The 13,038-nt window shown below is 37.0% G+C and overlaps 1 protein-coding gene across 2 annotated transcripts in view; it reads left to right on the forward strand.

Annotated features, from left to right (window-relative positions):
• The window catches only part of LOC113074215 (FRAS1-related extracellular matrix protein 2-like), a 54,281-nt gene that overhangs the window by 16,465 nt on the left and 24,778 nt on the right, over positions 1 to 13,038 (forward strand). For both annotated transcript variants that reach the window (XM_026246970.1, XM_026246972.1), the window contains exons 4-5: positions 6,523 to 6,753; positions 12,841 to 12,966. In XM_026246970.1, coding sequence (XP_026102755.1) covers positions 6,523 to 6,753; positions 12,841 to 12,966 — 357 coding nt within the window. The remainder of the gene's footprint in view (positions 1 to 6,522; positions 6,754 to 12,840; positions 12,967 to 13,038) is intronic.

Here is a 13,038-nt window from a genome sequence, read left to right on the forward strand (position 1 = left end):
CATCACCTATTTTTTGCTGATAAACAAACTATCCAGAATTGATTAAACTTGTCAAGAAGTCACCAGTATAGGCGAATGATTAGCATTCAGCAGCGTCTGTGTTCACAGTGAGAGCTGTTATTATTTAAGCTTATCAACGGGAAGCTGTTAAAGATGTTTTTCTAAGTGGTTTTGGCTTCTTTGTGTCGGAGATGAAAGCCTTCGCTCTCTCTGACATCCGTAGAACAGTCTGAACTCTTTTGAGCGTACACCTGCTTATCTTGCCTTGCACCCAGCTCAGCTCAGCCCCACATGTGGTCAGTATTCATGAAACCATGGGTCTTTGTTCATGCTGTTTCGGATTTGTGGTGTGTGTATGTTGGCTTGAAGGGATGTTGAGGTTAAAAAGAAAGAATGTGAAAAAGTGAAGAGCAGAAGGCAACAATAGAGATGAAAACGAAGGAGGGCAGAATGAAAAGCAGGATATGGGGTGTAAATAATGAGTTTCTAGAGTGCGGGTTAATAAAAATGTCTCTGGGGGGCGGTAGGTTATCAAGACCTCTCCTTTTTGACCTTAATCATTCTACTCATTTCTGCTTTTGATTACTGTTCCTGCTGTGGATAGTGTGCAAACTCATAGGGTCCTTTTCCATTGTTTTTCTACGTGAACATGCACTAGAATTTTGTAACCATTACATCTTTCACAGCATTATAAAAATGCTCCACTTAAGTTACAAGAAGTTATGGAAGCCTGTGTCCGCTACAGAGTTAAAAAAAAAAAAAAAAAAAAGGTCATTGCAACTTATATCTCATTTTTACGCAATTGCGAGTGCACATCTCGCAATTCAGTTTTTTTTTATTTCTCAAAGTTGCGAGATAAACTTTTTTTCAGAAATTGAATTTATGACAAATGTTAGGTTATATCTCAATTCATGATGTCAGAGACATAAACTAACATTGGCAAGTTATAAAGTAAAAATTGCGAAGAAAAAAAAAGTCTGAATTGCAAGCTTATGTCTCGCTATTCTGACTTTTCTTGCCTTTCTCGCAGTTTTGAGGTTATATTACGCAATTCTGAATATTTCTCACATTTGCAAGTTTACATCCCACAATTCTGAGTTTATATCTGGGTAGTCTGACTTTATATCTCACAGTTGTGAGTTTAGATCATGCAATTCTTGGATGTAAATTTGCAACTGAAGAGAAAAAAAATTATGAGAGAAATATATATATAAATATATATTGTAGCGGTAATTTTGTTAATTTAAAATACAATTTATATTAAGCCACATTAAAACCTGGAATTACATATGTTGCATATACATTTTTTTCAAACATGAAAGTTGTTTTCCATACAAAACTTCTTATACTCAAATATTTAGTAATACACTTTAAAAAGTAAGTGATCGAGAAGTTACAGGGCTTTTCAATTTGAAATGAATGCAGTTTTTATTGTCTATTTCCACAAAAATATTACACAATATTACACATGTTTCTTGAGCATCAAATCAGCTTATTAGAATGATTAATGATTAGGATCATGTGGCACTGAAGTATTGGCTGCTGAAAAAGTAACCATCAAAGAAATAAATGACATTTTAAAACACTATCAAATAGAGCAAAGCTATTTCAGTTTGTAATTATATTTCACAATATTACTGTTTTTACAGTTTTTTTTACACTTTAACAGAAGAAATAAAACACACATGGGTTTCAAATAACCTTAGTGTGTGAAAATGATGTCCGAATTTCATTTTTAGATGAGCCATCCCAGTAATAACAAAAGTGTGATAGTGATGTTCACAACCAGTGAAGAGTGTTTGGGATCAGGCTTCATCTGCCTCTGTGCTCTTTGGAGCCTGGAGCACTCTCTGCCAAACATATCTACCCCCACCCCTCATATAGCTTTCTACTTTTTCACACCCGCCTGCCTCGGCCCTTTTCTCTCCTTTTCCTCTTGTCTCACTCACTGTGGCTGGCACTTATGCCGCTTGTTGTAGTAAGAATGAGCCCCCCTGTTGTTAGAGAAATGGAATTGAACTCTCTCTCTTTCATATATTCCTTTTTTTTTTATTGAACTCGCCTTATATCTTTCAATCAATTTCTGTCTTTCTGTGCTTTCTTGGATGATTTTTTTTTTCACATGCATGGTTGGATGGAACATGTGAAGGCTTTTGTTCCATCTGAAGTTATATTCTGCTGAAAGCTACAACTAAATAACCTCTAATGGCCACGAGGGAACGTCTCGCTGACAAAAAAATGGTTTCAAATGCAGTCCCTTAAGTGCAGTGTTTTGGAGTATCTAGTACTGGTAGCGGAGTTACGTAAATTAATTACAAAATAAATGTAACCGTAATCTGTTACAGTTACTGAGAATTTTTTTTATTTACTGTAAATGACCATTACTTGAAAATGTTAACAATTACAAAGGGGGTTGCATCTGAATATTTTCACACATGCAGATTTGATTGATTTCTTTGATGAATGAAATTGCATTGATGACTATAAAATATGAGACATCAATGTTTCAAGAGTTTAGGACACAGAAAAGGACACATGCTTATTTGATAACTTTTAATTTTGATTTGGGTTTATGTATATGCTTTGTATTTTAAGATTTTTTTTAAAGACCTTTTTCCCCTAAAGCATTGTTAGATGCCAGTGTTGTTTTATCCTGTCATACAGTAGCTATGCAAGGATTTGATTTCAAAAACACTATCATATCCATTAAACTATATTATGATTTTAAATCTATGTTTAACCTCAGAAGGATCGCAGAGTAAAAAAAGGTGCTAAAGTCTGATTTTGTGGTGGCTGTGCTTTAAAATTAAATTGTTATTACCAATTCAAGTGATGAAGGATTTAAAAATCTTACAGTAATCAGTGTTGAGCACTACTGTAAGATTAACCTTGTCTTCTTTAAATGTTTCAGAATTAATAATACAGTAGCTGAAAATGTTCATTAGAAATGTAGAAAAGTAATTACTTTGAAATAGATACACTACTTATTCAATTTTAAATAGGATAACTTGTGATCTGTAACACACTACATTTCCAAAGTAACCTACCCAACATTGCTTAAGTGTGACAGAAATAAAATTATTTTAATTAATTTTTTTCTTTTTTTGTACTTATATATTCTTATTGCTTACATATACTTCGCTCATGATGTTTCTAATTTCTTTTTGGGGAGATTAAATGTTACTTCAAGATCTTCTTTAAAGGTGCCATCTGTAATGTTTGGCAAAAAAAATCAAGTCATACTCCACATTCCATACCAGATGGGGGCAGTATGCCTCATAAAGTGAACTGGTCTACTCTAGAGTAACAAACGAGAAACGGCATAGTCTCTATGCTCCGCCCCTACTTTCATAACAACACTACAGCCATAGCTGAAGCCTAACTGTGCGTTCACACCGCCGGCGTCTAGAGCGTCAAAAATCGCTCTTGCCGCTCTGCTCACGATGCTGCAGAAAGATTTGTGAGCGCTCAGACGCTGTAACGAAGATCAAATGCTTATTTTGTATTTAAAGCGGCCGCAAAGCAAACAAGCTTGTTGATCTCGTGCAGACTAACCACAAGGAGTTATAACCTCATTAAATATTGTTGTGGACGAAATATTAGGATCCTTTACTTAAAATGAACAATCTCAGACACCTTGGTCCACGTATCACTTTTAATTAATTTTTTTATGTCCCTGTACGCAAACAGGGACACATCATAGATTAATACAAACGCTAAGCCTTTATTCTGCTTGAGAACTAATGTGCCAACTCTCAAGCATTCACCGTGAGACACACACAATTGACTCTTTTCACACGCTTTCACGCCACACAATTTTTTCATGCACAGAAAAATCACAAAGCAAAGAGGACACGGAGACCAACAGACTAGACAGAGCAGGTTAGTTATGATATTATAGGGCTGTGGAAAAATTTTTTGTGATTTTCGTGCACCTCTCATCAGTAAAGACGCTCCTGTAAGTAGAAGTATATCTCCAGTATGTGCGTTCAGATCAGGGTTGCCAGGTTTTCACAACAAATCCTGCCCAGTTGCTTCTAAAAACTAGTCCAAAACTAGCCCAATCGCGTTTCCGGGAGGTTCCCCGATAAAAATTGCTTACCGGGGTTAAAATATAAATTTTTGGGAAGGGTTTCCATGGTAAAATTAGCATTTTAGGGGCTAAATATCACGTTATTGGTATTGGGATTGCTTCAAACCGCGGACATGAAAAACAACCGCAGACTTGGCAACACTGGTTCAGGTGGAGCGGCAGTTACTGCACAGAGCCTTAGTCTACCGATAACTAACACAAAATCGCTTTCAAAATCGACAAAGAATCGCCTGCGATTTTAACATCGATTTTGTGTAGCTTGTCAGTGAATTACGGCTCTGTGTAGTAAATGCCAACCAGTGTTGCCAAGTCTGTGGTGGTTGTTTTTCATGTCTGCTGGTCACATCGACCCCAATACAAATAATGTGATATTTAGCCCCTAAAATGCGAATTATACCAAGGCAACCCTGCTAAAAAACGTATATTTTAACCCCGGGAAGCAATGTTTTATCGGGGAACCTTCTGGAAGCGAGATTGGGCTAGTTTTGAGAAGCAACTGGGCAGGATTTGTTGTGAAAACCTGGCAATCCTGATCTGAACACACGTGCTGGAGATATACTTCTAATTACAGGAGCGTCTTTACTGATGAGATGTACATGAGTAAAGACATGCTCAGCCCTATATAATAAAATGGGTAACGTTAAGTTATAGCTAGCTAATTATCAAACGCAGCTACGGTTAGCCATCGCTAACATTAGCACGTTTATCGAACAGCCTTTGATACATTTCTATGTTATAACTTCCCGAAAACAAATACACAAACATATAAAACAAACTTCTAGCGAAATACTAACAGCATCTAACTTGCAAGTTCGGAGTCGAACCTCATTTCTTTCAGGTCCATCAGTTGTCTTCAGCGATTAAAAGCAGTGCCGATGTTTACTCTGGTATTCTTATTGGATTTGATTTGTGATTCCGAACGCGGTTGTTTCCCTGTAGCGGGTTTTGGTCTCTTGCCAAGGGCTTCAGCTATCCTTCCAAGTATAGGTCTCTGCAGGAATGGGAGTTACGAGATCAAGGTGTTTTTACACCATGATACCTGATTAGTTGATGTAATAGTGACGTTAGGTTTAGGGGTGGGGTTGTGTAAGGGGGATCATTTAGATTGCATGATTCAGAAACACCCACCAGTTTCAAAACACCCACATGGTGATAAACGCCCACTTTTGCTCTGCAGAGACCTAAGTCTCTATCCTTCCGCTCTCTTCCCTGAACTGAAAGTAGTGGGCTGTACTTTCCACACCGCCTCCCATGGCCGAAACTGGTATTACAACACCTGTCGGGCCGGGGCTAGTAATGCTAATGCTAATAAAGGTTGATATCTCTGCAGCACTATAACTTGACATTATTTTAATGACATCATCGCCCCTTATTTCTTCTCATTCTTTTGATGCGTGTAGGTCATGTTATGGATATTTTTACCTCAATTTTTGCATATGGCACCTTTAAGGATAAAATTACATTTCCCAAGGAACGCAATCTTAGGCATCATTTATGCTTTAAATATGATATAGAACAGTCTTTCATATCTGAAACAAATTAATTGTAGAAGTTGTTGATGCAGTCATACATTACATATATTTATTTTTTAAATGCCCTTTAATATAATCAATATTTCATCATGACATATTCATAAATTTGAGTCTGACTTGAAGTAAAATTACATTTAATTTAAATTAAATTATTATATTTTTTATGTAACACTACTAAGTAGGAAAATAGCCTGTGACTGCTTAAGATATCTGAAACCTATAGTATGGCCTTTATTCTGTTTAATTTGATGTACAATATTGATGCTTGTAATGTTTCTAGTGGGTCAATACAAAAAAAAATCAATATTTATAATTAAATCCCTATCTGCAGTCTTTTTTCTACAGTTTGCTTTTCCTGTCATGTAGTAGCTTAAGTGTTATGGATTGAAGCTCAGCGATCATCCAGCATTGATCTGAAATACTGAGGTGCTTCAGTTCCTCACATCTGTTTGGGAGGTTCTGGCAGACGGATCCCTGACAGTGTCTCTGCTTAATGTATCAGAGATCAAACGCTTCCGGGTAGATTCACTGCAAGTTTTCCCACTGTGAGGGAATCCCATCACAGCTTCGCACCAGTGTTACAGTAGAGAGGAAGTTGAGTCTACATGCTGTACTTTAGTTCAACATGCTCCTTGATTTTGTTCCTACATCTTAGCCTCGGAGTATCAGACCCCTGCATCTCTTTATGTATGGCGTCGATAGTGCGTAGATGCCTGTGCTGTTGTGCTTGATCTTTATAAATCTGGAAAGTGCAGACTTAGCTAATCCCTGCTCATAAATTTCATAATAAGCTTCTTTGAGAAGATCGTTCTCAAAGTCATGAGTTTTGACACATCTGGAGGCTGGAGATATGAAGTCAGGAAACTTTGTCAAGATTGTTATATTGTGTTTTTTAAGGGATTGGTACTTTGGATGGCAGTGCCGAGAAGGAGAAGGATTTCCTGGGAAAATCGCAGAAGCAGGTGCAGTTTAACCCCGGTCAAACCATAGCCACATGGAAAGTGAGGCTTCTCTCTGATGGGAAATACGAGCAGTCGGAGACATTCCAGATCATCCTGACGGAGCCAGTGATGGCTGTTTTGGAGTCACCAGCAATAGCCACAGTTGAGATTGTGGATCCAGGTGATGGTAAGTCCAATAGAAGTTCACCAAGCATTTTCTGATAAGCATGTAACAATGAACAAATTCTTAAGACATTTACACTTGACAGGTTTGGTTTGATTAAAACAAACTGTGGTGAGATTTGTGGTGAGTTTCATTTGAAAAAGTGTGAACGCTGTCTTCTGAATCTTCGGTGTGCACCACACAAGCTGATAAACTCTGGTGCTGTTTTACTGAAAAATTAGTGCAACATAGTCCAAAAACATCTAAAGGAACCAAAAACAGGACATGATGTCACAATGCATGTCCCTAAAAAGGCCCGAATATTGAAATCTTCACGTCATATGAGCTTTGTTGCACATTACAATTGAGTACAGGTCTTCTCATCATAGTAGGATGAATATAACAATCCCAGTCATAGTTATTAATATTCTGCTTTGTAGTTTGACCTGCTGAGATATCACTGTAGTACTACAATTAAGTGCTTGTCTCAAAACCAAACACATTTTCTATCAGGTAAATAATATATCCATGATATATATACACAGACTGAAATGTTTTAAAATCACTTGTACTCTACCTGTTCAAAAAATCCAGTCTCTGCCCGTGCCAGTTTGAGTCTTTTTGAGTCAGTTTGAGTTTTAAATCCCTGCCGCCAAGATTCTTCCTCTGTCGGTCATGGATTATGGAAACAGAAACATAAATCTATAGGGGTGGTTGGATTTATTCACGCATTTTAAAATATTAATTTGAAGCTTCTTTCTTTTCAGATTCTTACAGCTTTATCATAATAGGCTGTATATTAACTTATTGGGAGTAGTTCTATGTGAAATCAGACATTTGAGCTCCCCCATATAGTGAAAATGTCATAATCAATAACACCCCGCGAATATTCGATTGGTATAGATCGGTAGTCGAATCAGCCTCCTCAAAACAAATCATCGATTCATCGACTATTATGGGTCACCCCTAGTGAGGTCACGTCAATAAAATTTGTCCAGTTAGGTTGTTACCATTTGCTAATGTCTTGTGTTTTGTATCTTTAGCTTCAGTGTTAAAAGTGACAGTTTTAATGCTAAGTGAACCAGGACTATCCTGCTGAAAAAAAAACAGCATATGCTGGTTAGGTATGTTTTGACGCTTGGATGCTGGTTTATGCTGGTCGTTTGGTGATTTGAGCTGGTCTTTTGCTGGCCCTTTACCAGAAAAGGACCAGCATAAACCAGCATCAAAACATACCTAACCAGCATAAGCTTTTTTTTCAACAGGGTAACCATATGATTTTCTCTTTTGGCAGGGACTAAAAGAATCAAGAGAATCAAACTTCTAGTATAAACACCCTTAATTTTTTACAAAAGATTAAGTTTATATTTTCATACCCACCAGAAATATAAACAGATGTGTATAAACTAATGTGTCATTTCTGCACCATTGGTGTCACTAAATGGAATTGGGTGATTAAAACAAGAATTGGAAACAAAATGTTTTCATTTTGGTCCATTCTAAACAAAAACTCAGTTTTTTTGTGTTCCACAGAATTCAGATGGTATTCAGAGAACTGATTTTTCAATTGAATTCTAACTAAGCAATGCAATGAAGTAACAGCCATAAAATAGAATTAGAATTTATTCATAAACCTATTATGTTCTATGACTGATGTTTGATAGATCACACACATCAGTCACAGACTTGTATGAAACTCATTGTAAAAATTGTCCAAACACCAAAAATTCCAAACAGTGGTGTTCATCATATGTTTTATCTGATGATGCACATTGGCTTTTTGAACACATACTTATGTATTTGTCTCACACTGTGTGTTTTGGGTTTTCTTGCCGAGAGCTGTGATGGAATTATTTGCCTGTTCATCATCATGACATCATCTCATATTCTCACAATTGCCTGCGTATTTAGATGTGTAGCGCGATCTTATATAAGATCAGAGTCCTTTTTCAGACCCATTTAATTTTTCAAAAATATTTAAACATCAGCGCTTCAGCCGCTCAATATACCAAACCCCAATTACATCTGGTGAAGATGTGAGTGAGTCAGAGGCAGGCAGGATGTTCAAGAGGGCAAAAACACAACAAAGCTGCTAAAAACATCCCAAGCTATGTTATTTTCAAAAATGTTCAGTGTTGCAGATAAAAACACAAACCTTATCTCTAGACTGCAGATGCCTTTTTCTCTCTTTCAGTGGACCTCAATTATCTTAGCTTTTTATATTTCTTCCTACCTGTGAGCTTCCAGTGCACCGCCCACCCCCGCGTTTCGGCGGCCGCCTTTTCATCTGGAATTCTTGTCTTGAAAGCGTTTCGTCTATAAATGTAAATTATCGACCGGCGTTTGAGAAAGCTTTGACAAGTCTGCGCCGGCTCCCTCTGTAATTAAATCGTTCGCATATGAAAGTTAGTCGCGTAGGTTTTGAGGGGTCATTTTGAAGGGGGCGCCACACTTTTATCTGTGAGAACCCAAACCGAGAGGCATCAGAAAGCTGTAATGAGACAGCCGCGCACAAACCCTTTCCAAGCAGCTCTCATTACAAAATACAGCTTTGTCAGGGTGTTGATCAAACCCCGTTTGTCTCACACTGTCTGTTTTGGGTTTTCTCGCCGAGAGCCGTTACGGAATTATTTGCCTGTTCATCATCACGACATCATCTCATATTCTCACAATTACCGGCGTATTTAGATGTGCAGCGCGAATAACCGGAGGCTTACGTTGTTTTATTCTGTGTGTTTTTGTCTTTATCGCCTCCTCAGGGTCCCTGGATAATTAAAATTTTCATCTATAATCCCAAACGCTGCGATCGTTTCCATCTGAATTTTACTTAAGCCTCGCTATCTTTGCAGAAGTTATTTCTCCTTAGAAAAAAAAAGAAAGAAAACTGCACTGCTTCCCCAGTGAGCTAATTATCAGTCTAACGGTGGGGTTTGTTTGCTGAGGTTAATGCCCCATGGGAGGCTTAACGTGACGGAGTCTGGCTGCTCTTTCTAATGGCGAGAGGGAGGGTAGATGGGCTGGTCGGCATGCTGCCGTCCTGTTGCTCCACGTGCTGTTTTTTTCCTTTCAGGTTAATTGTCCTTTTAGGGTTTATGTGTGTGTGGCAGTGTGAGGTCGCCCTTCTCGCGCATTAATATTTGAATGCGAGAGGGAGGTGTTTTTTTCCGACGGGGCCGTCAGAGACCTGTCTGACCCAGTTGCCACAGAGCTGTTCACACATGATGGCTTACACCGACCTGCGGGATCAGACAAAAGCCTGCATCTGGAGGCACATCTGTGACTGGGACGGCTGCGATGTGACAAGCCTCCTGCTTTACAGCCAGAACCTTTCACTGCTCATTAGTGTAAGGAGCAATAAAGGAAGAGCAGAGGCTGGAAAGGCATTTTTAAAGATGCTTACTTCGACTTTGCTTTCTGGTTTTAATGTCTTATGTTGGAAATGGGTTTAATGAAGGTTTTAAATGGCTGTAGCTTTCCTTGAGTGAACACTGAAATATTTCATTTTAAAGATGGCGTGAATTGAAAAGGTCAAGAAATCTACACTGTAGAGATGCTTTATATCTTCAAAAAAAGAGAAGCTTGGAAAGCAAAACTGTGGTTTGTTTTCAAGTAACTCATATTGAAAATAGAATTAAGTATTTTTAAGTATATTAAAAAATAAATGATTTAAACTTAATTTTCTTGTTTTAAGTAAAAACCACACTAAATTTAAGCTAAATTCGCGTATGCTTAAAACAAGAAAAAATTTATTGCAGATGGATATACTGTATGGATATTGATGCATGGATAGATGGATGAATCGGATGGACTGGATATAGATAGATAGATAGAGGGATGGATGGATATGTATGGTTGATATTGATCTGGATCTTTTTTAGTTTTGCTTCTCAATAGTTTTATCTTGTTTAAGGGCAATTATTATTTTATTATTGGAAAACAACAATATCTAACTAAGAAAAAAATTGTTTTAATAGTTTTTATTTTATTTCTTAGTAAATTCTTGTAATGATTTACTCCCAAAAATTTATTTGTAAGATTTATAATCTGTAAAAGAATACATTTTTAAAGCTTTTTAAAGCAGTGTATTTAATAAAGAACAGCTATTTACCTAATGCATTATATATTAATTCAAAGTGAGTTTAGAAAATACTATATAAATAATGTTTTATGATTGACAAGTATGCAACTAAAAAAACTTGTCTATACCATGCTATCTTATAATTCATATTCAACCGCATATCTGCAGAGGACTGTACCAAGAAGCTGAATATAAATGCACAGGATTTAACTTTCTCATCGGCCTTGTTTTTGATCCTTACAAAACAAGGTCATTATTTTGGCCCCTCATGCATGAGAGTTTCCTGTGTGAGGGTAAGAGACGGTCTAAATACGTAAGCCTTATACCTGAGAGGCTGCATAGATTCACTTCATTGTTATTCTTTTCTCACAGCCAGCGTTTGAGTCTTGTTGGCTGCATCATGAGAGTAGTCACTCTGTACAACACTCAGAGACTGAAAAGTGGAAAACATTCTGGTTTTGCAGAGAATATTTAGTTTTCAAGTTCACGCTCTCTTGCCAGTGTCATATAATTGAAATCTGAGATGGGTAAATGGCTACTAAAGATAGTAATTTTAGTCTTTTTTTCTTTATCTTTTTGAGAACAAATGGGGAAAATAGGTCTTTAACCTTCAGAAAATCTTAGTCATCAAACTCAGGATGTCAAACCACTTCAAATAGTTATATTCTATTCTATTTTTACAACCCCGTTACCATGCTAGCGTATCTAGCGTATTTTCATGCTAGCGTATCTAAATACAGATTAAAACAGTTGATCTGATGTTGTTCTAGCAATATACATTAAATAAACAAAAGTAGAGACAATTGCTTTAAAAAATATATCTAGAAAAACTAAAATTGCAAGTAACGGTTGCAAATGTGATAATCGTTGATTTTATGCTGTTTTCTAGCAATATACATTAAATAAACATGAGTAAGGAGAAGAAAAACGTAAAATTATATTTGGAAAAAAAAAAAAAAATTTTTTTTTTACTGAACTGCAAGTAACAGGTTGTAGATTTAGCCTAAATTAAGCTGAAATTCAGTGGAGTCTAGCCAGTTTTAGACCAATTTTTAATAGCTTATTTTCTATATAATATTCCCCATAAATATTTGATATTTTTTGAGTAAAAGGGTTGTGCATCAATAACTAGTGTAAAAATTTAAACTATATATAAAAAAACTGGCCCATTATAATTCACAGTTAAATTCAGTGCACAACATTTATGAATATAATATTGTTTTAAAGTCCTGGAACACCAGGTGTACTATATAAAATTTTTCATCTTTCAAAGCTGTCAATGAAAGTGCAATGGTCTAAATGTTTTCTTCTTTACTGTTTGCTTCTTTACCTATTATTTGAACACCTTCACTCTCCCTTGGTACTAAATGACCGCTTGCAGATTGATGAGTGGAGCTGTTTGCAAAGGATCATGTATAATTGCATAGAAGGATCTGGGGCAGGACAGGCCACGCAAAAAGCACCCTTTGTTTTTTTTTTATTGGTCCCTGTGCGGCTCCATTTCAGAAACATCACCAGCCTTTCACTAGCTATGTCTTTTCTATTGATTTTCCATCTCTGGCTAGAGCATTTTTCTCCCTCCTTTTTCTTTCAGTGCTATAAAAATATAGTTTACATGTTGACTCAGACCTGACCTGCGGTATTTGAAAATAGCGATGCCTGAACAAGCTCCCACTCAGCCAGACGGTTTACTCTGCAACACAACGCAATACACAGCTGGTATGGACAGATATCGATGCCGCTGACTCCAAAGGCCACTAAAAACCTAATATGAAGCGCTCAATATGAAAAATCTATTTTCTCATACAAAATGCATGTTTGCCTTTTGTGAAGGATAAATGTGCATTACACACCCCGTATAGATGTGTGTGATTTAAAATAATTATATATTGAAGAATCAGTTCACCGCCTGTGGTGTTTTTAAAGCCCTGTGGTAATAGTCTTTCTGACAGGGAGCTGCTAAATCCCTCTGTGACTGATATAACAGAACAGCAGTCATAATACTGAGCTATATCTTTTTTCCCCTTCAACAGAGTCCACGGTGTTCTTTCTTCAGGCCAGCTTTGCTGTGGAAGAAGATATTGGAGAACTCCTGATCCCGGTGCGCAGGAGAGGAGATGTCAGTGAGGAGCTGATGGTGGTCTGCCACACTCAGCAAGGTGCAATACACAGGATATTCAACCTGATATAAGCTCTCGTTTTTACACCAACAATCACTGTGTGTGTGTGTG

The sequence above is a fragment of the Carassius auratus genome, unplaced genomic scaffold, assembly GCF_003368295.1.
Source record: "Carassius auratus strain Wakin unplaced genomic scaffold, ASM336829v1 scaf_tig00013965, whole genome shotgun sequence".
NCBI lineage: Eukaryota > Metazoa > Chordata > Actinopteri > Cypriniformes > Cyprinidae > Carassius > Carassius auratus.